Genomic DNA, 27,674 nt, shown 5'->3' on the forward strand with positions numbered 1-27,674 from the left:
TAGATGTTTAGACAATAGAAGCAGCACACTCTTGTGCAAACATGACTTCTGTTCCTTTCCCAATGGCCAGAAGCTCTAGGCTCTTTATAACAGAGCCTAGACTATTTAACAGAATAAGTGCAACAGTCATACAGCATAGCAGCATGACTACTACATCTGCAGCTCTATCACTGGAACAAGATGGGATTATATGCCACTTTGGTGTTTGCCATTTGCTGCTCATCCCAAACAAAAGGTAAGAATGTTAACAGTCTTGATGTTACAGTCATCCCTTGCCAACCGTGAGGGTTCCATTCCGGGAAAACCTCACGGTTGGCAAATTCGCAGTAGATGAGCCCCTGAAATAAATGGCAAACAGGGGGGTTCAAGGAATCACGGTCATGAAAGGACTGCAAAATACAGTTAAAAATAGAAGAAATCACCCCTGGCCCCACAAAATCACCCCAACCCCCAGAAATTGCAAAAAAAACCCCACCCCTAAATTGCCCCCAAAACCCGCTAAACTGCAGATACTCAGGTCGCCATTGGTGAGACCCACCACAATTTCCCTGTTGTGGATACTTAAAACCACAATTGGGAAACCCGCAGTTGGCAAGGGATCACTGTAGTTAGCAAAAACATGCACATTTCCATCACTGCACATGGCTATAGCCATTATTTCAATACACAAGTTAAACAAGAGAGGAGACAGAGGACATCCTTGTCTCACACCCCCTTTTAATTCAATAGAGATGTTGCATACTTCTAGGATGACAGCCTAGGAAAGTGTACATGGCTACCAAGCTCTTGATTTTCCCTTTATAAATATTGAACTTCAAAGGGAATATGGGAGCAGGGGAAACAGAATTCTAGAGAGGTTCAGTTTCAAGCACTGGTGAACACAATGGGGGATGAGGGAGTATTTACTGGTGCCACAATCTGGCTTTGGGAAGCAGAATAAAAAACAAGGCAGACTGTTTACTATGCATACTTACCTTCAGAGCAAGACCTACTGTATTCAGTAGGCTTCACTTCTGAATACAATCCAAGTAGGATTAGGCTGCAAAATGGCCAATAAAAATAAGCAAGCCACGATATTAATGCACAGTTCAGAATGTTATGTAGCTCATGGTCTGTGGCATGACAGTGTATTCACTGTGTAAATTAAAGTTGCACAAGGAGCCAAAGTAAGTAAGATAGCTCTGTCTGTGTTTTGGTTAGTCATTACATTTGCACCTATTTTTATTTAATCTTATTTAAAAAGCACAAAACAGAACACCCACCTCCTACTGGCAGTCTAGGGCTACCAGTCACAAACTGGAGGAATAATCTTTGCTGCTCACTATCAAAACTACTGAGAATTTCAAACAGGAATTTCACAGCACGACTAGAGTAAAAAAAAAGAAATTTTGAATTAGAGTCATTTCAAAACTGAATGCATTAAGAAAAAGGCACTACTGAGTTACCTTTTTATAGCTACAATATAATAGGGGTGTGCACAAATCCAAACTCATGGTTTGGTTCGAACAGAATTTGAACCGATCCACGTTCCACTGAACACATTCTCTCAAACCGATCGGCCAGTCCATTTGACTGAATTGGTTCAGCAGTTCGAGCAGCAATACTGGTAAAGGGGAATCTGGAGAGGATTCCCCTTTACAAGTAAGGGAGTAGGGGAAAGGCGAGAAAGGTAGCCAAATGATGCTTACTGGCCCAGCCTGGTCACCAGCACTCGCCACCCCACAATGCTGTCAGATCGCTCTTTAAGTGGGCTGCCCGCATGGTGGTGGTGCAGCTCCGGCCTCCATGGATGTGTGGAAGCCAGAATCGCACCACCAATACACGGACAGCCGGCTTAAAGAGCGATCCAGCTGCACTGGGGGGTGGCAAGGACTGGCAGCTGGGCTGAGCAAAGCACCTTTGACCACCTTTTTTGCTGCTCCCCTGCCGCCCCCCTTTGATGTCAAACCCATCTGCTTGAACCGGGCGTGGTTAGGTTCAATCGTGGACTGAACTGGCTCCAGTTTGGTTCATGATCGAGCCACCAAACCAGCCTGGCTCGACATCAAACAGTTTGTGCACACCTCTAACAATATAAATAGCTGTTTGATATATTCCAGAAATATTAACCAGCCCCATGTAGTAACAAATGTATATTACCTGTCATGTGTATAACCATGATCTGGCCTGCAACATTCCATTAATGTCTTTGCATCCCAAGCATCTGTTTTGCTACCACACAACAACTGATCCAGCTATTAAAGACAGATTGCGAAAGAAAGCCAGGGTGGAGTGGGAGGAATTAACAGAGAAGCAAAAGAGAAAGTCATCTTATTGTTGCTGCACAACAAATACATGATTAATAGAATTCCTTGTACAGAATTCAAGATATAGTACCACTTAACTAAACTTCATACTGTTTAAGCTTTATGATATTCTAGATCCCAATCTTAACTTTTGAAGTCACCTTTCCCATTCTTAAAATAAAAAATGTCTTTGGAGACTGAGTACTGTTCAGCTTCTGAACATAAAAACCTTCAGAACAGTTAGCTAGAGAATTAAACAGTATTGTGTAAAAGTTTTAGTCTCTTCCCCATATATGCATTTGTTTTTATTTCCTTGGAAGCTGGCATATTTGAACATTTATATGCTATAAAGACAAGACTAGTCTAAGTTTCGTAACATCTTATAACTCTAAAAATTAAGCAACAATGCTGAAAAATACCCCTTACAGACTCCCAATGAATCCCTTACAAAACTAAAGTACTTGTATTCACCACTTCAGTTGAATAATCAGGTGAGGTATACAATGTTATTAAATCTGGTATAAAAACTACAAACCTCCTCAGGATAGAAGTACTGAAGGTGACTGAGGGGAAAAACAGATTCAAATCCATCTCTAAAGGAGTCAAACTGTCTGGAAACACCTTCATTTAGTGCCCAAAATATAACTAGCTACAATGAAAACACACAAAAAATTGCAAGATTATAACAGCATTCAAGAACACATTTAAGACATTAATTAATCTAATCCTTTGGGTAAGAACTACAACTATGAAAGTTTCTATAGTGCAGATAAGAAGGGATACAAGTTTAAAAACCCTCCTTTTTAGTCCTCCTGTAGTAATTTATAATGGGGAGGGGGGCTGGGATAAATACAGGTGAAACTCGGAAAATTAGAATATCGTGCAAAAGTCCATTAATTTCAGTAATGCAAATTAAAAGGTGAAACTGATATATGAGACAGACGCATTACATGCAAAGCGAGATAAGTCAAGCCTTAATTTGTTATAATTGTGATGATCATGGCGTACAGCTCATGAAAACCCCAAATCCACAATCTCAGAAAATTAGAATATTACATGGAACCAAGAAGACAAGGATTGAAGAATAGAACAATATCGGACCTCTGAAAAGTATACAGTGTACTGTGCTTGATTGGCCAGCAAACTCACCTGACCTGACCCCATAGAGACTCTATGGGGCATTGCCAAGAGAAGGATGAGAGACATGAGACCAAACAATGCAGAATTGCTGAAGGCCGCTAATGAAGCATCCTGGTCTTCCATAATACCTCATCAGTGCCACAGGCTGATAGCATCCATGCCACGCCGCATTGAGGCAGTAATTGCTGCAAAAGGGGCCCAAACCAAGTACTGAATACATATGCATGCTTATACTTTTCAGAGGTCCGATATTGTTCTATTCTTCAATCCTTGTCTTCTTGGTTCCATGTAATATTCTAATTTTCTGAGATTGTGGATTTGGGGTTTTCATGAGCTGTAAGCCATGATCATCACAATTATAACAAATTAAGGCTTGACTTATCTCACTTTGCATGTAATGCGTCTGTCTCATATCAGTTTCACCTTTTAACTTGCATTACTGATATTAATGGACTTTTGCACGATATTCTAATTTTCCGAGTTTCACCTGTACAATACTAAATTAGGAAGAGCCAACAACTTGCTCAAGACCACTAGTCACTAGATTTATCAGAACTGCTTTAGCGGGTTTTGCAAATGGAATACAACATTTCTATTTACAGCTACACTAATGTTTCTACGATTCTAGAGCATAAACCAAGAGCACCCAATACAGCCACCTTGCTGAAGCAAGTAAGTCTGGGTCTAGAAAGCACCTACTCTGGCAATTGCCTGGGAAAAACAGGTTGCTTACCTGTAACAGATGATCTGGTAGTGGTTCCATACATTCATAATGACTGGGTTCTGCGCCTGTGCAGTCCATGCTTCGGATAGAATTTGTTAGCTCCTCGCAACGTCTAACCGCCAGCAGCATGTGACTGCAGTACCCTTAAGTGGCAGTTAGGCATCCCTTTCCTCAGTTTCTTGGTGGACGATAAGCCACTGTGTTCGACTGGACTTGGGATGTAGACTTTGGAGTCGTCTGGTCCTATGAAATTGACCGTAGATGTAGACCATGATGTAGCTTGTCCTCTGTCTGCAGCGGGGACGGACAGGTGGGTCTTATGAATGTATGGAACCACTACCAGATCATCTGTTACAGGTAAGCAACTTGTTTATCTAGATAGTGGTTCCATACATCCATAATGACTGGGTGAATCATGAGCTGCTTATCCGGTGGCAGGAGCAGCAAGCTACGGCAGAACTCTCTTCAAAACTGCCCGTCCAAACTCCGCCACTGCTGCCATCCTAATGTCCAAAGCGTAGTGTTAGATGAACGTCTGGTGCAATGCCCACGTAGCTGCCAAGCAGATGTCCTGGAATCTGATGCCCGCTCGGTGTGCTGCCGAAGTGGCATACACCTTGGTGTAGTGGGCCCATATCGTCGATGGCAGTGTGACTTTTTGCAGCTCATAGGCCATCTTTATCAGTTCTACTAACCAATACGCCAGCTTCTGGTGAGTGGCTCTTATGTAGGCCTTTTTCACAGATGAAAAGGCCTCGTCTTCTGGATGCAATGAGTTGCCTGTAGATAGTAAAGGAGTGCCCTCCTCACATCTAGAGAATGCATTGCCTTTTCCAAAAGCGTCACTGGATCTCTAAAGAAGGTTGGCAAGACAATATCTGTATTCAAGTGGAAGTTGGAGACGATCTTCGGTCTGAAGTCAGGATCCAAGCGCATGTATCCAAAAAATTTGATATATGGCTCATCTATCTGGAGTGCCTTAAGCTCACTGACTCTCCGTGCCGTGGTTATTGCCACTAAGAATAGCATCTTTAAGGTTGTCCGTTTCAATGACGCAATAGCCATTGACTCAAAGGGGTGCTCTGTCAGTGCTCCAAGCACTAGAGGCAAGTTCAGTTTCTCTCCTGGCTGTCTAACTGGTGGATATAGATTATTCATTTCTTTAAGGAAGTCTTTACATCTAGGGTAAGAGAAAACTGACTTGCCATAGCATCCTGTGTGACGCGATGATAACGTGACCATGTGAACCCTTATAGACACATTGGCCAAGCCCGCCGTCTTCAAAGAGGTAAGATAGAGGAGTACGTCTTTAAGGCCGGCTGTCCTTGGCGAGAAATGATGCTCTCGAGCATATGCACAGAACCTCCGCCATTTAGCCTTATAGCTATGCCTGGCAGATACTTTACGAGTGTTCAAAAGGATCTTTCTCAACAGCCTATCCCCCAGGCCGTGAGATTGAGCACTGATAGATTGGGGTGCAGCACTCGGCCTTGATCTTGAGATATCTGATCTTTCCAATTGGGGAGCCATCTGTATCTCCTCTTCGATAGTCTGAGTAGCTATGTGGACCAAAGTTGACGCGGCAACCAAGGGGCTATCACAATTGCCCGCAATTGCTCCAGTAGCAGTTTGGCCACCACTCGTGGGAGGAGCAGAGCTGGCAGATACACATAGAAGCAGCTCTGTATCCATTGATATTGAAAGGCATCGTCTTTTGAATAAGTGCCCAGACCTATCCTGGAGCAGTATGTGTCGCACTTCCGGTTGTGCTTCGCTGCAAACAGATCCACCTCCGGATGGCCTCGAACTGCAAACAGTTCCCGTAGGATTTCGTTGTGCATCTCCCCTTCGTGCTGATACAACACCATCTCCCTGCTTAACGAATCCGCCAGGCAGTTCTGGGTGCCCTTGATATGTATAGCCTGCAAGTGGATTTGCCTCGGGATACACCAATTCCACACCAGGAGGCTGAGATTGCAGAGAGCTCGAGACACGGTACTCCCGATTGTTCATATAGGCTATTACCATGGTGTTGTCCATCTGCAACTGGATTACTGCACCTGGCTCCCTGTCCTGAAACACTTGCAGCACCCTGTACACCCCCAGTAGCTCCAGAAAGTTGATATGCTTTAGAGCCTCGTTCCTGGTCCAGAGGCCCCGAGCTCTTCCTGCTTCCACATAGTTTAAGGATTGTCCGAAAAGAGTAGTCAAAGTCAAAGTCAGTCAGAAGGAGTTTAACAAGTAACTAACGTTTGAGGAACAGTTGTTTCCGAAGACACGATTGCTTAGGCGGTCAACAAGAAACTGAGGAAAGGGATGCCTAACCGCCGCTTAAGGGTACTGCAGTCACATGCTGCTGGCGGTTAGGCATCGCGAGGAGCTAACGAATTCTATCTGAAGCACGGTCTGCACAGGCTCAGAACCCAGTCATTATGGATGTATGGAACCACTATCCAGATCCACATATACACTTCCTTGAGTTGAGTGATGATGAAAGCCAGTATATAAATGTAATAAATATTTTTAATATAAGAGATGTCAGCTTAAGCTGGTACCAAAAAAAGTACTACTTTATAACTTATCAGTTCAGTTATCCATCTCTCTCCAACAACTTGCTCATATCCACACTGTACTAACATACTTGAAGCACAAAGCCCACACCATTACTAGTTGGGAAAAATATACTAAATATTTAGAATGCTTTTTCATTATTTGATCATTATTATTAAAACATGTTTAAAGGACATGTTATGCAGTTTATATCTATGTACAGTCAAAAGTCATATGGTTCCATCACTGTTTATAAAACAAAATACCTTCCAACATCAGCCAAACAAACTAAACAGATTTCCTCCCACTCATCATTATTGAGGGGTCAGGTCTTCCACGCAGACCTAACCCAATAAAAGCAGTGGGAGTCTGGTTATCAGCTTTATGTGAATTGATTCCACATACGTGTACACAGTTAAGACTGTACACAGTATTTGTTGTTAACATCAGCAATACAAACAGCAACAAAAGAATGTACCAAGACTTCTGTACTCCATTCTTCAAAAGTTTTAAATTTTACTTACTCTGAGATATTCTTCTAAGTTGTGAATGGTGACCGGTATATCTTTCCCTCCTTTTTTCAGCTCTATGTTTGGAAACCCAGGTAGTGTGAAGTCCAACCCTAGATCTTCTACTGAGCAACCATTCATGGTTAGAGTTTCCAATGCATACTGTAGACTTTCTTTGGTCTAAAACATAAAAAAAGAGTTAGTGACAACTTGTAAGAGCTATTGTAGTGACCAGTCTCCCCTCCCTCTAAAGAGTTAACCAGAAGTGAACCCTTGTATTGACTGACAGGCCGGTGACCTTGCCCAATCAGTCCACGGGGGGGTGGGGGGTGGGGGTGGGGAGAATCTAAATAGCTGTTGCTGGGAATTCTGGGAATAGAAAGGAAGTTCTGTGCTGGAGGAGCAAGGGGACATGTGGCAATGGAGTTTGCTGCAACTGGATGACTGCAGCTCTTGGAAGATAGATCTGCAGGAGGCTTGAGTCTCATCAGGAGTTTGGTGAGTTCAAGGGAAAAGTGGGAAGCCAAAGCTTTTGAGTTCGGGAACCCAGCATAGGGAACAGTTTGTTTAGTCAGACTGTGCATCAGGGATTTGTTTTGCTTTCTGTGTGCTTTGCATTTTCCTAAATATCTGTTCTTTGCAACTGAGTAATGGAGCATTGGTGTTCACTTACCGTGAAGGCTTCTTCTGGTTGATGTTGCCAGGGACAGCTCTGGGTTATCCTTTCTCACTAGCTCCAAGGCAGGACAGATTTGATTGGTTGCAGAGATTTCAGCCACGCCTCCTTGGTGCTAGGAGGATAACCCCTCCCAGTTCTTGCTGTCCGAGGATCAAGCTAAACACCACAGGAGGACCAGACAAGGAAATAACACAGGAAACAAACACTGGAACTATGTACAAGACTGAAGGAAAAACAGATCATTGCAGAGGCAATGCATACCCCGAGAGGGAACCCCCTTGGGAGAGGCCGAGAGCGCCAAACTGGGTGGGACGAGGTGTCCCTGGCAACATCAACCAGAAGAAGCCTTCACGGTAAGTGAACACCAATGCTCCATTCTCGGTTGATCATTGCCAGGGACACCTCTGGGACATACCACAGCTTGTCCAATGCGCAGGGCAGGTGCGCTCCGGCCTACTCACGGGGGAGGACCCGCTGGAGGACCCGTCTACCAAAGGCCGCCTGGATATTGGCGTGGGACTCGATCTTGTAGTGCCTGGTAAAAGTGGATGGTGAGGACCAAGTGGCGGCTCTGCAAATGTCCTGGACCGGAGCATTGGTTGAAAAGGCCGCGGATGTAGATGCTGCCCTCGTGGAGTGTGCCGAGATGTTTGAAGGAGGAGGGAGGCGCTGAGTTTCGTATGCCATGGTTATGCACGCCCTGATCCATCGGGCAATCGTGCGTGCGGACACGGCAGAGCCCATGGATCTCGGGTGGAAGGAGACGAACATCTGGTCGGTACTTCTGAAAGAGGCTGTGCGGGCGATGTATCTCTTGAGGCAACGCAGAACGTCCAGCTTATGCCAGAGTTTTTCCTTCTCGTGCGTTGGATTTGGACAGAAGGAAGGAAGGAAAACGTCCTGGGACTGATGAAAAACTGAGGCCACCTTTGGTCTGAAGAAGGGATCGGGAATTAGTCGCACTGCCTCCCTGGAGAAAACACAGAAGGATTTGTGAACAGACAGCGCTCTCAGTTCCGACACCCTTCGAGCTGAAGTGACTGCCACCAGGAAGGCGTGTTTAAAGGAGAGTATACGGAGAGAGATGCTTGCCAGTGGCTCGAAGGGGGGTTTCTGGAGAGCCCTGAGTACGATGTGCAGATCCCACAATGGAAAACGGTGGACTGTCGGGGGAGATTATAGAGTTGCACCCCGAAGAAAACGACGCAAGTGTGGAAAGGCTTGCCATGAAGCTGACCGATTACCCGAGATGAGGCCAACTAGGGATGCTGCTTGTCGTTTCAGGGTGTTGGGGCGGAGGCCTTTGTCCAAGCCCTCCTGAAGAAAAAGGAGAAGGTGCCAAGTGGTAGCCGAGCCCTTAGGGATGGAGTGTCGGGAAGACCATCTCAGGAAAGCCCTCCAGGTGCATTGATAGACCCGGTTGGTGGAAGATTTGCGGGATGCTAGCATGGTGGAAATGACCTTGCTGGAGTAGCCAAAGCGTCTCAAGACTCGCCGTTCAGTTTCCAGGCGGCAAGCCTTAACCATGCTGGGTCTGAGTGGAGGACTGGTCCCTGGGAGAGCAGGTCTGGGCGAACTGGAAGCTCCCAAGGTGGTTGCCTGGAGAGATGGAGGAGCTCTGGAAACCAGGGGCGCCGAGGCCAGAAGGGGGCTATCAGAATGACTTGGGCCCTCAGTAGGTGGATTCGTCTCAGCACCCTGGGAATTAGAGGTGTTGGCGGGTAGGCGAATAGGAGACCGTGGGGCCAGTCCGCCGACAGAGCGTCCGTAGCCGCCGCCGTCTTGCAGGGGAACCTTGTCATGAAGGCAGGAAGCTTGGCATTCAGTGGGGAGGCGAATAAGTCGATTATCGGCGTCCCCATCTTGTGTGTGATTTGTTGGAAGACGGCTGGGTGAAGTGACCATTCTCCTGGCTGCACATCCTCCCTGCTCAGCCAGTCCACTAGGGTGTTCAGATCTCCCTTGACATGATGGGCTGTCAGGGATTTCAGTTCCGTTTCCGCCCAAGAGAGTAGCAGGATCGCCTCCTGGTGAAGAGAAGCTGAGCGTGTGCCCCCCTGGCGGTTCACGTGTGCCTTGGCGGTGGTGTTGTCCGTTTTCACAAGCACGTGGTGACCCCGTACCGTAGGGTGGAAGGCAAGAAGAGCCAGGCGGATGGCGTGGAGCTCCCTCCAGTTGATGCTGTGGTTCTGTTCTGCAGCTGACCAAATGCCCTGAGCCGTCCTGTTGAGGCAATGGGCGCCCCAACCCCTGTCGCTGGCATCTGTAGTCACAATTATTTTGGGAGAGTCCAGAAACTCTTTGCCCTGAAGGAGATGGTCTGGGGAGAGCCACCAACAGAGGGCTGTCCGGATGGAGGTTGGGAGGATCACTCTCATCTTCCGTCTCTCTGCAATGGAGCACTGGTGTGGGAGAAGGAACCACCGGAGGGGTCTGAAGTGAAGTCTGGCCCACGGGACCACCTCTATGGTGGCTACCATGAGGCCGAGAAGTCTTGCCAGGGATAGAAGGCAGGGAGAAGGAGACTGAAGCGCCTTCCGCACCTCTCCCGTTAAGGTTGAGAACCGTTCCTGTGGCAGGAATAGTCGGTCTAGTTCTGTGTTGATGAGGACCCCCAGATGCAGAAGCTGGCGTGACGGGGTAAGTTGACTCTTGGCGGAGTTGATAATAAAGCCGTGGCGCTCTAACACTGATAGTGTCGAGGCAATGTGCCGCTGAGCCTCTGGGATGGAGCGCGAATGGAGAAATAAATCGTCGAGGTACGCCATAAGCCGGATCCCTTGCAGGCGCAGGAGAGCCACCAGGGGCGCCAGAACCTTGGTGAAGACTCTGGGAGCGGCGGGGAGGCCGAAGGGCAGGGCCACGTATTGATAGTGAAGACCTGCATACTTGAATCGTAGGAGCCTTCTGCTTTCCTGATGGATCAGGATATGTAGGTAAGCCTCTTTGAGATTCACGGACGCCAGAAGATCCAGATGGTGTAAGGCCTCTGTGATGGCGCGTAGAGTGTCCATACGGAAGTGGTCTCGCTGGACCCATCTGTTGACATACTTGAGGTCCAAGATGGCACGACGGGAGCCGTCCCTTTTGGGGACGGTGAAGAGAATAGAATAGACGCCTCTCCCCTCCTGCAGTGATGGAACCGGTTCTATTGCTCCTATCTCCAAGAGATGGGATATCGCCTGAGTTATTTCTGCATGCTTGAGGACAGAACGCGACCGAGGGGTCGGTAGGAACCTGGGGGGGGGGGGAGGCATCCAATTCTATTCTGTAGCCCGCCCGGATGACCTGGAGGACCCACTTGTCTCTGACAGAGGACTCCCAGACGGGAAGGAAGCGAGCCAGGCGACCTCCCAGGGAGCCCTTGAAGGCGTCATTTGGTTGATTGCTGTTTGGAGGTAGAGGGCTGGGGCTTAAAGAATTGTCTACCGCGATAGGAGGAGCGATAGCGACCCCATGATCCTCGTTGCTGTCTAGAGTCTCTGTCTCTGCCCCTAAAGGGGTGAGAACCCCGAAAGGGCTGAGCCTGGGGAAAATTTCTTCTGAATGAGCAGTCAGGTCTGCGTGTAGCAGAGGGCATGGTCTTCCGCTTGTCATGGGATTCTACAAGTACGTCCCTAAGAGCAGAGTCCCCGAAAAGCTTGGTAGCGTCATAGGGAACCGCAGTTAGGTTGCTCTTAGAGGTATTATCAACCTGCCAATTTTTAAGCCAGAGGTGGCGTCGCCCTAGGACTGAAGCAGCGGCCACTCTAGAAGAGAATCTTACAGAGTCTAGGGTGGCGTCGGCTATAAAAGCCTGGGCCTTCTGGATCTTGACTAGTTGTCGTCTTAGTTTGACCGGGTCAGAGGGGGTGTCATTGAGTAAGTCATCTAACCAGAGCAGCGAGGCCCTGGCAGCCATAGAGGCCGCAGTGGCTGCCCTGGTGGATAGGGACAAATTGTCATGCGTTCTCTTAAAGGCCAGCTCCGCCTTTTTGTCGGCTGGGTCCTTTAGGGTCACATCATCTCGTGGAACCAACGAATTTGATACCAGTTGGGCGATGGGAGCGTCTGCACTAGGTGTCTTAAGGAGGTCAGAGGGTTCCTGCTGGTAAGAGTAAAAACAGTTAGTTATAGGCATGGGCTTCCTATTGGCTGCAGGTAGGAGCCACTCTTGTTTGACTACCTCCGTGAATAAGTTGGGTAGGGGTAGTAGAATATCCCTGGGCCTAGCCCTGGGAAAAACCACCTCTGCCTTATCAGAAGAAGCAGCGTCTGCAGGAGAGCTCTGGTACAGCCCTATGGTCTTTCAGATACGAGTCATTAAGGGGTTATAGTCCTCGGCCATGAATAGCCTTTGAGAGACCGAGGCTGCCTCATTGTCCTCCCCCTCAGACCATTCTCCTTCTTCCCTGTCTAAAGGATCGTGGTCCTGTGGAGATTCCCCTGGATTATGGGGATCAATCTCTGCATCTGACCCCTGGGCAACAGGCCCTGAAGGCTTGAGTGGTCTGGGGTTAACAGGGGTGGGGTCCCCCGAATCATGCTCTGAAACCTCCGAGGAGTGAGGGGAAAGAAGGGTGCGTTTTGCTGGCCTCTGTGATTTTTTGGAGCTGAGGTGTTTTTTCTTTGCTTTGGCCTTCTTAGGCGTTGGGCCACCCTCCGAAGAGGAAGAGGGGCTTTCAGAAGAAGATTCCCTCTTTCGCTTTTTAGATTTTTTCTTTCCCTTTTTGGGGGGTCTCAATTGGTAAACAGTGTCAATAATTGCGTTTTTGAACCATGCCTGCCATTCTGGTGGCACAGATTTAGAAATATTCATCTGTGGCATGGGGAGTAGGGCTGCAGAGGTACTCGGAGCGCTAGGTGCCCCAACATTAATAGTTAAGGAGTCCGAGGATTCTCCTGGCAAAGTAGAAGCAGTAGCCTCCAAACTCACAACTGAGGAGTGCTGGGCAGGAAGGTCCAAAATGGCCGCCGCTCCCTCCTTACACGCCGTAACAGCCTTCTCTAGTGCTTGTTCTCGGTCGTGTCTCAGCCCAATCTCCCTGATTTCCAGCGAAGAGGGAGGCGGGTTAGGGCAGGGAAGTCTACGCGGTTGCTGGAGCTCCGAACGCTGAGTAGCCCGCCTGGCCGCCACAGCGCGCGTCTCGCGGCCCGAAGGCGGGAGAGCAGCATGGGGGCGAGAGACGATCGGCGCGGGCGGCTCCGAGGCGGCCATCGCCGTTGTTTGTAGCGCAACCGTTTTTGCAGGGGAGGCAGGAGACAACGAGGCTGCTGCTGCTGAGGCCGTCGGCTGTAGAGCGGAGCGGTCTGCCGAGTAGAGAGCCAACTCGCAGGCTGCCGGCGGGGGAGGTGAGAGTTCAAGCGGGGAAGAGCTGCTGAGAGGCGGGGAGCTCGAAACCGCGATCTCGGAAAGGACCTGCCCTAGAGGCTTGGAAGTGCCGGGTCCAAACGGCCGTTGGCGGGGCCCACAAGGCACTAGAATTACTTTACCGCCGCGCTCAAGCTCCATACAGAGGGAGCGGTGGGGAGGGGAGGGGGGGAGACGAAGACAAACAAACAGTCTCTTCTTTTTCTTTTTAGACAGGAGTAACGGAGAGACGAACGGATGGCAAGGACACAGGGAAAAAACTCACGATGGGAGACAAACTCTGAAGGAAAAATACTGAGCGGAGGAAAACACGTCTGCCTGGAGCTGAGCGAAGACAGAAAGAACTGGGAGGGGTTATCCTCCTAGCACCAAGGAGGCGTGGCTGAAATCTCTGCAACCAATCAAATCTGTCCTGCCTTGGAGCTAGTGAGAAAGGATAACCCAGAGGTGTCCCTGGCAACGATCAACCGAGAACTAAGATTTCACTGCATGCTGCATCATTCGGAGTGCTGTTGAAGTATTCTTGTAACCAACTAAGTATTTTTAAGTTTATCTAACCAACCAAAAGCCTCAGATGAAAGCAGTCTGTAGTAATTGAAAAGGACTCTGTAACCATTTAAGCATTCTTAAATGCAACCTCAAACTGAAGCTTAAGATAGCCTATTTTTATAGCCTTTTGAATAATTTCCCCCATTGTTCTTTACCTTTTTCAAGCCTCCAAGGGTGGTAATTGACTAAGCAGGAGGAAGTGGGGGCTTTTCTCTGGTACAAATGCATCTCAATGTGAGCTTGGTCAAATTAAGAATTTAACTTCATGTACAGGCAGCAGGCCTGGGAGAAAAATTGGTTTTATTCTTGCCTATTAGCAAGGGGGAGCAGATTTTTTTATTTGCCCAATACTCAGTTATAGAGAGACTTTGGATTAAAGCACTCAATCCACTGGTCCGGTTCTATGCAAGTTTTAGGATGCTTGGTGGCAGAAACATAGACTAGTTTTATAAGAAGCCCAGCCAGGCAGCTCACCAGCAATGACTCGGCATTTCTTTTCTCTCACATGAGCTAGCTCTGAGACAAAAGCTGTAATTTGTTACAGCTATATATTATATAATACTTTAATCTGTAGACTTCCTTTGATTTTTGCTTGTAGTGTCACAAAAGATATATGCCTTCAACATTCTATTTAGACTTAGTCCAAGTCAGGTGTTTCCAAACTTGGGTGCCCAGATGTTATTGGACTGTAGTTCCCTTATGGGAGCTATAGTCCCCTCATCTAAGTCATGCATACTGGTCACAAGATTCCCATCAATCTGATGAACAAACATTAAGCAGGAGTATGAAGATCCAGCACTACTGCCTCTTCATGCTGGGAATGTTAAATATGAACCAACTGGGAACACAAATACATTGTGTGAAATCTATACTTTTTAAGCAAGAGCCGTTTCCAGTGTGGAAACACTGGACTATAGGCTATTTAGCCATGACTAAGTACCATTGAAATCAATGAGACAACTTAGTCATAACTAACTTGTCCTATTAATGTCCCATTAATTTCAAGGGGACATGGTCATGGCCATCTTAGTCTGGATGCTATCCACAATCTGTAAGTGAAGCTATTACTGCACTGCCATTGACTGTATGCAATCAGTTATGAAAAAGCAAAGTGCCTCATTTTTGTTTCAAAGGTTGGCAATCTAGCTTTTAAGATGTGATGTTAGTCCCAAGTATTAGATAAGTCACTGGGCGAGCGCCTTTTTCTGTATGATCCCCATACATTAAGGTCATCAAGAAAGGTTCGTCCCTGGATGCAGCCAGCTCGTCTGACAGCAACTCACAAGCGGGCCTTTTCTGTAGTCGCTCCTGGGCTCTGGAATACACTCCCTATAGCCGTTTGTGATTCAACATCTTTACCCATCTTTTAAAAAGCCCTTAAGACACATCTTTTTAGCCTGGCTATTAGTAATCTGTAAATCTTTCTAATTGTTGTTTTAATGGTAGTTTTATTTTGTCTTTATTGTATTTACTTTTGCGAACCGCCTAGAGCATTTGGAGCCAAGTGGTCGGTATGTCTGTATGTATAAACAAACAAACAAACAAACAAACAAACAAACAAACAAACAAACAAACCATATCAAAAAGGCAGGCAGACACGGCTAACATTCCCTGTTCTATCATTCAACCTACCTGTGATTTATCCTGTTCAAGTCTTTTCTTCTGCCTCACAATTTCTTCAAGATGGTATACTGAGCTGGCTACTACAGGATCAATATTGAACAAGTCATGCGATGTCAGAGATGTTTCCTGTCGTAGCATCCACTTGTAAAAAGGAAGGCCAAGGGGAAGGTCCACCTAGAAATAAAAGTATTGATTTACTGAAAAATCATGTTCATGCGTAAAACCTACCTACAGATGACACTAAACTATTTAGTGTATTTATTTAGGGTAGTGAAATCTAGAACAGATTGTGAGGAGCTCCAAAAGGATCTCTCCAAACTGGGTGAGTGGGTGACAAAATGGCAAAGGCAGTTCAATGTAAGCAAGCATAAAGTGATATATATTGGGGCAAATAACCACAACTTCATATATACAGGTGGACCTCATTATCTGAGAATTCCACATTCGTGGACTCATGTATATGTGGTTGGGGGGGGAACACCCAACCTCGGCATACAGGGGGGAGATGGCCAGAAGTTATCGTGGAGGTCATTTCCGGCTGCCATTTTCTTCAACTGAGCCCAAAAAATGGCTCCAATCCTTGTAAAACCACGCCCCCCCCCCAATTTTTGGCTGATTTGGGAGCACAGCACGACTCAGGGGGAGAAGCAGAGCAAGGTAAGAAGCTTCCCACCCCCATGAAATTCAGCAAATTTTCTGCCATTTTCGGCCGACCGGGAACCTAACCCCGTGATCCCATGGGATCAGTTACTTGATATTCACGGTTTCCATATCCGTGGCTGCAGCCCAGAACAGAACGCCTGTGAATATCGAGGTTATCCTGTACACTGATGGGGTCTGAGCTGTCAGTGAGTGACCAGGAGAGAGATCTTGGGTTGTGGTGGACAGCTTGTTGAAAGTGTCAACTTAGAGTGTGGCAGCTGTGAAAAAGACAAATTCCATTCTAGGAATCATTAGGAAGGAGATTGAAAATAAAAATGCTAATATTATAATGCCCTTATACAAATCTATGGTGCAGCCACATTTGCAGTACTGCATCCAGTTCTGGTCACTGTATTTTAAGGAGAACATTGTAGAACTGGAAAAGGTGCAGAAGAGGGCAACCAAGATGATTAGGGGCCTGTAGCTCCTTCCTTATGAGGCAAGCCTAAAGCATCTGGGGCTTTTTAGTTTGGAAAATAAGTGACTACAGGGAGACATGATAGAAGAGTATAAAAATTACAAATGGAGTAGAGAGAGAAAGAGAGAAAGAAATTTTTCTCCCTCTCTCACAACACTAGAACTAGGGGTCATCCCATGAAACTTAACGCCAGGAAATTTAGAACCAACAAAAGGAAGTGTTTTTCTGTTTCTTTTTTGTTGCCAGATTTGGCTTATTTTAAGCCAAATTCTGGGTGACGGCCCATTTGACCCACGAGTATACCCCTTAGGTTCTGGCAACTGTCATGGGATGTGGTGATGGCCACTAGATTAGATGGGTTTAAAGGGGGCTTAGACAAATTCACAGAGGGCAGGTCTATAAATGACTACTAGTCTGTCCACTGTAGGCCACCTCTAGCCTCCAAGGCAAAATGCCTCTCTAGAAACCAGTTGCAGGGGAACAACAGGAGGAGAGAGGGCATGCTTTCACCTCCTGCCTGTGGGCTTCTCAGAGGCAAGGGTGGGGCACTGCGTGAAAGAGGATAAGAACATAAGAACAGCTCTACTGGATCAGGCCCAAGGCCCATCTAGCCCAGCATCCTGTTTCACACAGTGGCCCACCAGACTAGACTAGATAGGCCTTGGGCCTGCTCCAGCAGTGCTGTTCTTATGTCCTCCAAGTGAAGACTGGAAAAGGCAAAACTTGCTAAACAAACTCTACATACACAATATTATGAAGTTCTCTAGTATTGGGTTTCAAATTGTTCTAGCAGCACACTCCCTCTGTGAAAAAGTATATGGGCAGTTTAACATTTTCAGTGATGAGCTAAAGAACATTTCCACAATAATAAGTCATCACTGTCTACAGATCATAATCTGAGGACTGTTAAAATATATTAACAATCCAAACTTAGAAACCATTGTTTTAAAAGAACAGATTGTTCCCCTGTAACATGATCTGGAAATGATCCGTAGACATTCATAAGCCTAGGTTCAGCACCTGCACAGGACCTCATGGATGCAATATCCAAGCTCCTTGTGACACTCACACCACCCTTAGCCCTTCACGCGACCATTCATTTTGGCAGCTGGAGCAGCCTTCCACTGTTTCCTGGTTGACTGCCTCAATATGATGATCATCCCACGAGGTCTTCCAGAAAACACAAGTCTTTATTCATTAACTCCTGTGGGGAGGACGGGAGGTTCTTATGAATGTCTACGGATCACTTACAGATAAGTGACAGGTGAGCAACCTGTTTATCTGTAGCATGAGCTGTAGGACATTCATAAGCCTGGGTGTATAATGAGCTTTCCAGGAGGATGGAGAAGTAAGCTATTGCAAAATTCTCTTCAAGGCTCCGCTTCCAAAATTAGCCTCTGCAACCGAACATAGGTCAATTGCATAGTGTTTCACAAAGGGTAGTTCAGATGACCATGTTGCTGCCTTACAGATATCTTCCGTTTGGATCCCTGAGAAATGTGCTGCTGATGTTGTACAAGTCCTAGAAGAATGAGCTCTAATTGTGTGTGGTAGTTCTGAACTTCATATACTAAAGAAATTGGCTCTACCAGCCAATGAAACAGGTGTTGCATTGATATAGGATGGCCCTTTGACCTACCCTAAGAGGCTACAAAAGGTTGTTTACTCTTACGATAGCCCTTAGTTTTGTCAGAGTGACCTTCGAACATCCAATGCGGGTAAAGATGTCTCTAGAGACATTGTAGGGATTCTGAAAAATGTAGGTAGCATGATATCCTGATTCATATGAAAACCGGACACCACCTTAGGACCGAACAAGATCTTGTGGTAGCAAGCATGATTTGTCCCCTTAACTAAGCTGGGTTTGCCCTGGTTGCATATAAAAGGGAGACTAGAAGTGTGAGCACTGACTGAGCACTGAATATCTCTTCAGGGGATGGAACTGCTCTGGGAAGAGCAGAAGGTTCCAAGTTTCCTCCCTGGCATCTCCAAGATAGGGCTGAGAGAGATTCCTGCCTACAACCTTGGAGAAGCTGCTGCCAGTCTGTGAAGACAATACTGAGCTAGATAGACCAATGGTACGACTCAGTATATGGCAGCTTCCTATGTTCCTATGATCCATCTGCATATCACCTTGTCGGGATAAAATTTTGGAAATGGCAAGTCAGTTCTTAGAGCTGTTAACTCACTCACTCTCTTTGCAGTAATTATGGCTACTAGAAAAGCAGTTTTCAACAAAAGTAATTTCAAAGACATGGTAGTCATTGGCTCAAAGAGTGGCTCAGTCAGAATCGAAAGAATCAGTTAAAGACTCCACTGTTCAACTGATTGTCTAAACAGAGAATATATATTATTTAACCTTTTCAGGAATCTTTTGCAATCTGGATGGAAACACACAGTCCTGCCATCCCATCCCTTATCTTTTGATGATATTGCTGCCAAGTGGACCTTCAGGGAAACATGAGTCAAACCACTGCTTTTTAAACTTGTCAGATATAAAAGCACTTGTCTAATAGTCAAGAGTAAAACCCAGTGCACCTGCATACGACTTAAATCTTTTCCACTTGTGAGCATAATTATGCCTAGTAGAGACCTTCTTTTCATTCACAAGTATTCTATCTAGAAGCGGATTCTTCAAGCTGTCAGCTTTAGAGCCTTTAGATTGGGATGTAGAGTTTGATCCCCAACCTGGGACAGTAGATCTGGACACTGAGGCAGCCACCAGTAACTGTGAGCAGAAGTGGAAACCACGCCTGGCACCAAGGGGTCAACAGAATGCAGGGCACAACTTTGGCTACTACTCTGCCCAGCATAGAATAAGGAGAAAACATGTAAAGTAGTTCATTCCTCCAACTCTGCTGGAATGCATTCCCCATTGAATGTTTCCCCAGACCTGCTCTGGAGCAATATTTGGGGCATTTTTTGTTCTGTTGTAAACAGATTCAAATGTCAGATTTTCCCAACTGTTGAATATGTTTGTTATGTATTTCTAACAAAGCTCCCATTCGTGGTGCTGCAAACCCAGTCCTGCTTAAATAGTCTGCCAAAGTATTTTGTGTCCATTTTATGTGCAGATCAAGTCTGGTAAATCTGCCGAACTACACACCAATTCTACAACTGCACACTTAAGGTGCAGAGTGATTGGAAGACCATACCCCCTTGACCGTTCAGGCAGACAATGGCAGTTGTATTGTCTAGTTCTATCTGTACTACCCTCCCTTGAAGTAAGGGAAGGAAAGATTTTAATGCTTGGAGCACTACTAGCCATTCTAGAAAATTTATGTGAACCTTTATTTGTCTCCCCCACATTTCTTGCATTTGGCAACCCCCACAATTTGTCCTCCATCTGGAGAGGGATGCATCGGTTGTAACCCTGGCAGTATGAGTTGGAACCTTGAACAGAATCCACTCCAGCAAGTTTCTGTCCAGAGTCCACCACTGCAGGGTGTAGGACAGACACAGGGATGTGCAGGTTCATCTTTTGACTGTGTATATTGGGTGTGAAAACAGAGAAGAGCCATAATTAAAGAGAACGTATCCTTCGACTGGCATATTGGACAGCGGCATTGCATGAGGCCATAAACCCCAGTAACCTATGAATTTGATGTGCCTGCTGTACTGGCTTATACGAAAAAATATGACTCAAGTTTATCATCAGCAGGTACCTTTCGCTTGGTAAGTATGCTCTTTTTGTCTGTGTGTCCAAGATTTACCCAATGTATTGTATCCTTTTCACAGGGCTCAGATGTGACTTCTTCTATCTGGATTCTCAGGTCTTCCAGGAGATGTGGTAACTCATTTTCACCTGCTGTCAGGAGCCAATCGTTGAGAAATGGAAATATCGTAATTCTCTCCATTTGCAGATGAGCTATAACTGCGCTCATGCATTTTGTAAAACCTCTTAGAGTGGCTGACAAACCGAATGGAAGCACATTGTATTGGTACACTATACTTCCCACTGTGAATCTTAAATACTTTCTATGGTTGCTATGAATGCCTATATGGAAATACGAGTCTTAAATCCAACATTGCAAGCCATTCCTCCTTGTGAAAAAACAGTAGGATACCTTGTGGCATTATCATATGAAACTTCCTTGAATTGACATATTTGTTCAACTACCTCAAATCCAATCCATTATGGGCCAGATGCCTCTATCCCTCTTTGGGATTTGAAAGCAACCAGAGTAGAACCCTTCTCTCTGATAAATCCACTGTACTGGGGCAACTGCACCCTTTTCCAACCAAACCCCCCCACCAGTTGCTTACCTGTAAGATGATCTGGTAGTGATCCAACGACACTCATAAATAATGGGTTCTGCGCCTGCTCAGACCGCTTTGGGTAAAACTTGTTAGCTCCTTGAGACACCCCCAATCACCAGCTTGCATGTGATCCGCATGTTAATATCTGTTAATATTGGCGGTTTGTTGTCCTTTCAGTTTCTGTTGGCCGACAATTTTCTCTCTCTCTTATTATATACAGTTTGCGCTCTGCAGAGGGGATAGTTGGGAGGGTTTTATGAATGTCGTTGGATCACAAATGTTAAATGGACTATTCTATGCCTTAAGTTAAAACTTAATACCTAGTGGAAATGACTGGCTTAACTCGGAACGAAAAACGACTATTCTTACTTGCAAAACCCCTTACGTGCTTCACATGAGTGCAAAGGCAACTAGGAAGAAAACTACCTTGAAGAGGTGCGCAAACTGCAAGAGCAAACCCCCCCCCCCCCCAACAGATGGAGACGAATTGTATTTGTTGTGTTTGAGAGAATAACATAGCGTAGCAGTCTGCTTAGTCTGGAGTTTTTTTCCTAAGCAGACTGTAAAAAATTGGGCTGCCCACCTGAAAGTGGCGTTGCGGGAGAACACACTGAGTCTGAAAAAAGCAATGCCACATTCACCCTCCACCTCGGGCTTTATGTAAAAATTGGTACCGAGGATTGCCACTAATATGCAGTCTAAATCCTCGCATCTGTTACAGGTAAGCAGCCTGTTTATCTGGATAGTGATCCAATACTCAAATAATGGGTGACTTACGAGCTTCCTCAATGGTGGTGGGTTTAAGTACTTTTAAGTACTGCCCTTCCAAATTTGGCCACTGCTGCTATCCATCTGTTGGGGGGAGTTTGCTCTTGCAGTTTACGCACCTCTTAAAGGTGGTTTTCACACCCTTCGCACTCATCTGAAGCACATAAGGGGTTTTGCAAGTAAGAGTAGTCATTTTTCGTTCTGAGTTAAGCCAATAATTTCCACCAGATATCAAGTTTTAATTTAAGGCACAGAATAGTCCGTTTAACGTTTGTGACCCAGCAACATTCATAAAACCCTTCCAACTATCCCCACTGCAGAGCATAAGCTATATATAATAAATAAATAAAGAGAGAGAGAGACTTGTTGGCCAACAGAAACTGAAAGTACGCCAAACCGCTGATATAAACAGACGTGAAGCACATGCAGCTGGCAGTTGGGGGCGTCTTGAGGTGATAACAAGTTTTACTTGAAGCGGTCTGCGCAGGCATAGAATCCATTATTTATGAGTGTCGTTGGATCACTATCCAGATTCTTCACTTCTTCCTATTAGAGAAGTAGTTGCAGGAGTATATTTTATACCTGCATAAACAGGTAGAGTTTTGAACTATATCCCATAGCTGATATTGACAATGTGTAGCACCCATGCATCTGATGTTATGTTTTGTCATGCAGGTGCATAGTTCGCTAGTCTTACAGAGGTGGAAGTTTCTATGGTATCTGGTGGAACCGCCAAAACATCAAAGATGCTGCTTGCTTGGCTTCTGTTGCTTACTACAGGAGCCTTCAGCTTTGTTGCTGTTTGCCTTTGGTGCCTTAGATCTTTCGCTGATATTGACAATAGGTCTCTTGTAATCCCTCCTTTTTAGTGGCAAGACTCATGCTGGCAGTTAAAGGGCTTATTCCAGTAAGATGAATAAGATTGTGTGCTAGAAGATGTAAAATGTTTTCGCAGTGTATTTTGATTTAACTTCTCCATCCTGTTAGGCTCTTCACTAAACAAGCCCTTTCTGTCAATGGGAAGGCCCTCAATTTTCTGCTTCATATCTAACTGCTGGTTTGCAGAATGTAGCCACGCATGTCTTCAATGAAACAGCAGTTGCCAGTGACCTTGTCTCTGTCTCCATTAAGTGCTTTGCTGTGCTAAGATGTTGGTGTGTGATATTTATTGACTTAGCAAAGGTGTCTTTGAATTTCTGATGAAATTCCTCTGGTAGGCCCTTTATTTCCTGTTGCAAATTTTACCATATCAAGTGGTGGGATTTGATCATGCAGGCCATATGATCTACAATCTTAATCAACAGATATACAGCAGAGTACACTCTCCTACGCATATAACTGTGCAGAGTGGTGATGGCCAGACTTGCTTGAAGTTCCACAGTTTATCACTAATGAGTATGGTGTGGGATGTTTTAATAGCAAAGAGCCATCCTCCTCTTGCATTTGGCACAAATCTTCTAGTCTCTTAGAGACTGGAGTCACAGTACTGAGTGCATCCCATGCTCATTGTGCAGCCTTTGTAATGATCAGGAGCATAGGCAGAGCAACCAGTTGTGCAGAGTGAGAAGCTGCCATAAAGTTACAGACAGGGTCTTTAATTTAAGTCTGCTGCCTTTTTAATTGTTTTTTTTTTTTAAAGAACCCAAATTCCAGACCCAAAACTTGAGCCATCTCAGACACCTGCACATGACACACCTATCTCCCCCACTGAGGAGTTGAAGGTGTAGATGGTACATTTTCATCAGGAGATGATGACAATGTGCTGTCTGAAGCTGGTCACTTCCGTCATCTCTCACTGTCTGGTAAGGCTGGCAACATAATGCAGCAATATTCTTGAACCCTAGTTTGTTTTCTACTACAGCTGTGGTGGCGCGAACAACTCAGTGATGTAGGTGAACTCCAGTAACCGGAGCAGCTGCCGTGGTGTGAGCACTGTGTAAAATCCCTGTGTGAATCACCCAATGCAGAGGCATGACCCAAATGCTGAGTGCTTCTTGGAGAGTATTGTTTAGCTGGAGACATAGGAGTCGTCTTTGGAATGGGAATAACATCCTCCTCAGCGTCACTGTCCTCACCCAGTCCTTGACTTTAAAATCCTCTGTTGAAGCTGATGGGGTGTTTTCAGTAGAGTCTAAACAGAGACAGCAAGGAATGGGTAACATCACCCCCCATTATAATTTCTTCCTCAACATCGATGAGACATTGATGGATAAGGACAACCTTGTGAACAAGACTGTTCCCATCAATGTCGACTGATCTATCAATGGAGACAAGTGTCTCCACGCAGTCACTGTCAATACTGGCACCAGATCCAAAGCTTGCTCCTTCAGCACTGAGGCAGATGTTGACGGCCACTTTGATGTCTACATCGGAAGTGCTTGTGGCTCAGCAGTAATGTCTGACTCCTTTGGCAGTGATGTCTATGTCCACTTCAGTGCATAAATGCCTTATTGTATTGTCTTGCTGGTCACTGACGGTAATAAACAGTCAATCTACAGTCAGACTGACTGACTGATTGGCCAAACCGAGGAGCCTAGCCGACAAGGTTAATGCTTCGGCAGTCAGAAAGGAACTAAAGGGCGCTCCAACCACCGAAATAAACAGCTGTGCCGAGCGCAAAGGGTAGCATGTGAGCACAAGGAGCTTGGATAGTCCACCCACAAAGTCTTATGTAGGCACAGGACCTTATGAATCCAGGCTTATGAATCCAGGTTTATGAATGTCCTACAGGTCACACTACAGATATAATATTCTTCAGAATACGATCCTAGGCAGTCAGCCTTCTTAAATTGCAATTCTAGCATGTAAAGAAACAGACAATATGACATAGAAGTGAACTTTAATTTAAAGTCAGTTCCCGTCTTACCAATCTAAAATCCATAATTGCTTTTGCCATCAATTTCCCCAGAAAACGGAACTTCATTTTAACCTTAGCAATATGAGCAGGTTTAGCCGTTCTGCCAAAGGGAAGTGCAAACAGGCCTTGAAGATTATGAATATATTTGGTCCCTTCTTGGCTTCCTGTTTTAAAACAAGAACACAAACTGCTGTGCAAATAGTAAATTATACACAAGCCAAATTACAAGGAGAACAGCATTTTAACCTCTAAACTGTGACTAGCTAGAAACTCTAATTTAAAGCAGATGCATGGGTGCTCTTAGAAATGCAGGTAACAAGAGTGCAAAATTCATCAAGCTCCAAGCAAAATGCCAGTGGAGTTCCATACCAAGTATGCTTTATTTACAAGATTTACAAAATTATTTACAATAATTACAAGAAAACCTCAAAACTCTCTTGTATCCACAGGCTTTTAATTAGAATTAATTTTTAATAAATTTAAAAACTCATTTTAATAACTATTTTATTCTATTGTTTTTATTGTCATGTATTTTAATCTATGACTTTTATGTATTTTAAATTTTGTACACTGCCTAGAGATGTACATATCAGGCAGTATAGAAATACGATAACATAAATAGATAGATAGATAGATAAATAAATAAATATTTGCATTTCTATTAACTGAATTAATGGCTAATTGAGCTTCTCTAAAGTTTCTAGAGTCTCACCAACAGGCAACAGATTCCACCCTCTGAAAATAGTGTGTGTTACCTTTAGGATGGGCAAGAGTAACTTCTTCACCTCTCCAAAGGCCCAAGTCTGCTCTCTGTAGTTCCTGAGATACAAGTGCATAAAACTCCAGTGTAGGTCCTAAACCTGTGCCAACCTTTTAAGAAAACAGTAATTTAAAAATGGATTTAAACGATGTAGGATATGTTTAAATATTTCTTACAGCAGAAAATTATTTTTTAAAATCCAGTAAGTATAGTCCAGAAGGAATTGTTTAATTGCAATTGGACCTGCTTAGTTGCTTAACATCAGTGTCTGACATCCAAACATAGTGGTGGAAGAGTGTTTTTGGCAATCCCCCACTTCCTCCTGCAGCCACCTGTGCCTTCCCCAAAACAATTGAGGGATACCTAGGGACATATTTTCAAGAAGCATAGGGGGAAAAGGATTGCCAAAAATCATCCTTCCCCCTTGCATGACAGAAAACACTATTTTGCCAGTGCATCATTAGTCTGAATGTCAGCCAGTAGTCTTTAGAAGTAAACAAGTTTGTTTACTTCTGAACTTTACAATTTACTTGATGGGGTGAAATGGGCACATTGACCCAGGAAATATAGTGAGCTGAAAGGGCAGTAGTGGTTAAAGCACTGTACTGGAAGGCACATCATACATCATCAAAAAGGAAGGGAAAAGGATCAGATGCCAGATTGTTATTTCAGAATACTACAACTGTAGTGTAGTACCAACACTCTACTCTCTTACTTTTTATAAAGAAGTTTAAAAGATAATGGTTCTAGAGAACTCATTCTTTTGCATTATGCTTTAGAACAGGAGTAGGCTACTTTGACTCCCCAGCTGCTGAACTATAATAAATTGTGACTGGGGATGATGGCAGTTGTAATCAAACAACAACAGGAGAGCCAAGGTTGCCTATCCTTGCTCTAGAAGATGACAACATGACTTGGCAATCACTGTCCAAATATGAAAGAAGATTACAAGCAGTCCTCTCTGGAAAATCTCCTATATCATATTCCTCCTTATCAAGATCAGGCAACAGTACTGTTTGGAACACAGGCAAATGAGGGGAAATACCAGTTTAAGGATTCATTAAAATCACATGCCCTCTATACAGATCCTGCATAAGAGTTTGAAAACCCCTCCCACATACTGGTGGATGCCACCACTGCCTGTAACTGGAAGATAAATCCTAATTTTTACCAACTTATTAGAGACGTACAGTCATTACTTACTTCATTCTCATACTGAATTTCCAGCATAGCTCTCGAACTGCCCAGATCCTGCATCACTGATTCAGCTTGTTTCAACAGTTCCTCTCGGTTCACAGTGCGCTACAAGTAAAACAAAAAAAAGCTGTTTCCTCCCAATCTTCACAACCCCAAATTGTAGTACTGAAAGCAATGGCCACTTATAAGAGCAAAAGTCCAATATTTCTGTCTACAGGTATCTGACCTAGTAATACTTGAATTGGGTATTAAAGTGTTTGCATGAAGCAACAGAGACCTCTTTTTCTGCATTAAAAAAGTTTAGCGTTTATAGCTGATTCATTAAAAAAAATTGTTTCCAAGCACAGGGCTCAAGTTCCGTAACTAACTGCTGATTAGCATTACAGAGTGTCAGATACAATCACTTTAGGAAGCAGTTGCTCCCAATCCACATACCCTGCAACTAATATTTTTGCACTGTATCTTAGATGTTCAGCTGTATTCAAAATTAAGCAATTATGGTATAAACAGGTTGCTCACCTGTAACAGGTGATTTTTCTGGGATCCATGTTCCCTTACAACCTGGGTGACTAGTGAGCTCTCACAGGTGGGGGTGGTTGCTGGGACACCCTGTTACAGTACTTTAAGAACCACCCGACCAAAGTTGGCCTCAACCACAGATCTCAAGTCTACTGCATAGTGCTTGACAAATGACATTTTAGTTGATCAGGTGACTGCCAGGTGGTGATATGCCCTTCGTGCTTATTTCCGACATATTGGCAGCAGATGTTGCAATGGCCCTAGTGGAATGAGTGCTTATTCTAGATGTGGACTTAACACCGTGCTGTTTATAACACATGTAGATTAGCTCAACAAGCCAGTGTGAGAGCATTTACCTGGATATAGGGCAAATGTTAGCCCCCTTGAAGGAGACAAAGAACTGCCTGGACGTCCTAAAGGTTTTCATCCTTTCCAGGTAATAGAGTAGAGACCATCTAATGTCAAAGGAGTGCATCGCTTTGACCAGAGGCGTTGAGTGATCCAAGGAAGAAATAGGTAGAACCATGTCTTGATTCAAAAGCAAGTCTGTAACCACCTTGGGGGTGAAGGAGGAATCAGTTTGTAATACTACTTTAGTGGATAAAACTTTGTATATAAGGAGCCAGCTCCAAGTGCTGATAGCTCAATGACCCTCCACGCAGAGGTTATAACACCAAGAAAGCAACTTTCAGGGAAAGATGTTTCAGGGAAGAGGAGAGGAGTGGTTCAAAGGGAGCTTCAGTGAGCGAGGATAGCACCAGTGAGAGGCTCCAAAGTTGAATAG

At 45.0% G+C, this 27,674-nt stretch overlaps 1 protein-coding gene across 7 annotated transcripts in view; it reads right to left on the bottom strand.

Moving 5' to 3' along the window:
* The window catches only part of TRIP12 (thyroid hormone receptor interactor 12), a 167,775-nt gene that overhangs the window by 2,445 nt on the left and 137,656 nt on the right, over positions 1-27,674 (bottom strand). For all 7 annotated transcript variants that reach the window (XM_053304639.1, XM_053304643.1, XM_053304642.1 and 4 more), the window contains 8 exons: positions 26,378-26,476; positions 25,170-25,284; positions 24,424-24,578; positions 15,419-15,583; positions 7,224-7,388; positions 2,821-2,934; positions 2,140-2,234; positions 1,263-1,366 (listed from right to left, as the gene is read on the bottom strand). In XM_053304639.1, the coding sequence (XP_053160614.1) occupies positions 1,263-1,366; positions 2,140-2,234; positions 2,821-2,934; positions 7,224-7,388; positions 15,419-15,583; positions 24,424-24,578; positions 25,170-25,284; positions 26,378-26,476 (1,012 nt within the window). The remainder of the gene's footprint in view (positions 1-1,262; positions 1,367-2,139; positions 2,235-2,820; positions 2,935-7,223; positions 7,389-15,418; positions 15,584-24,423; positions 24,579-25,169; positions 25,285-26,377; positions 26,477-27,674) is intronic.

Source organism: Hemicordylus capensis, chromosome 3, assembly GCF_027244095.1.
Source record: "Hemicordylus capensis ecotype Gifberg chromosome 3, rHemCap1.1.pri, whole genome shotgun sequence".
In the NCBI taxonomy this organism is placed as follows: domain Eukaryota; kingdom Metazoa; phylum Chordata; class Lepidosauria; order Squamata; family Cordylidae; genus Hemicordylus; species Hemicordylus capensis.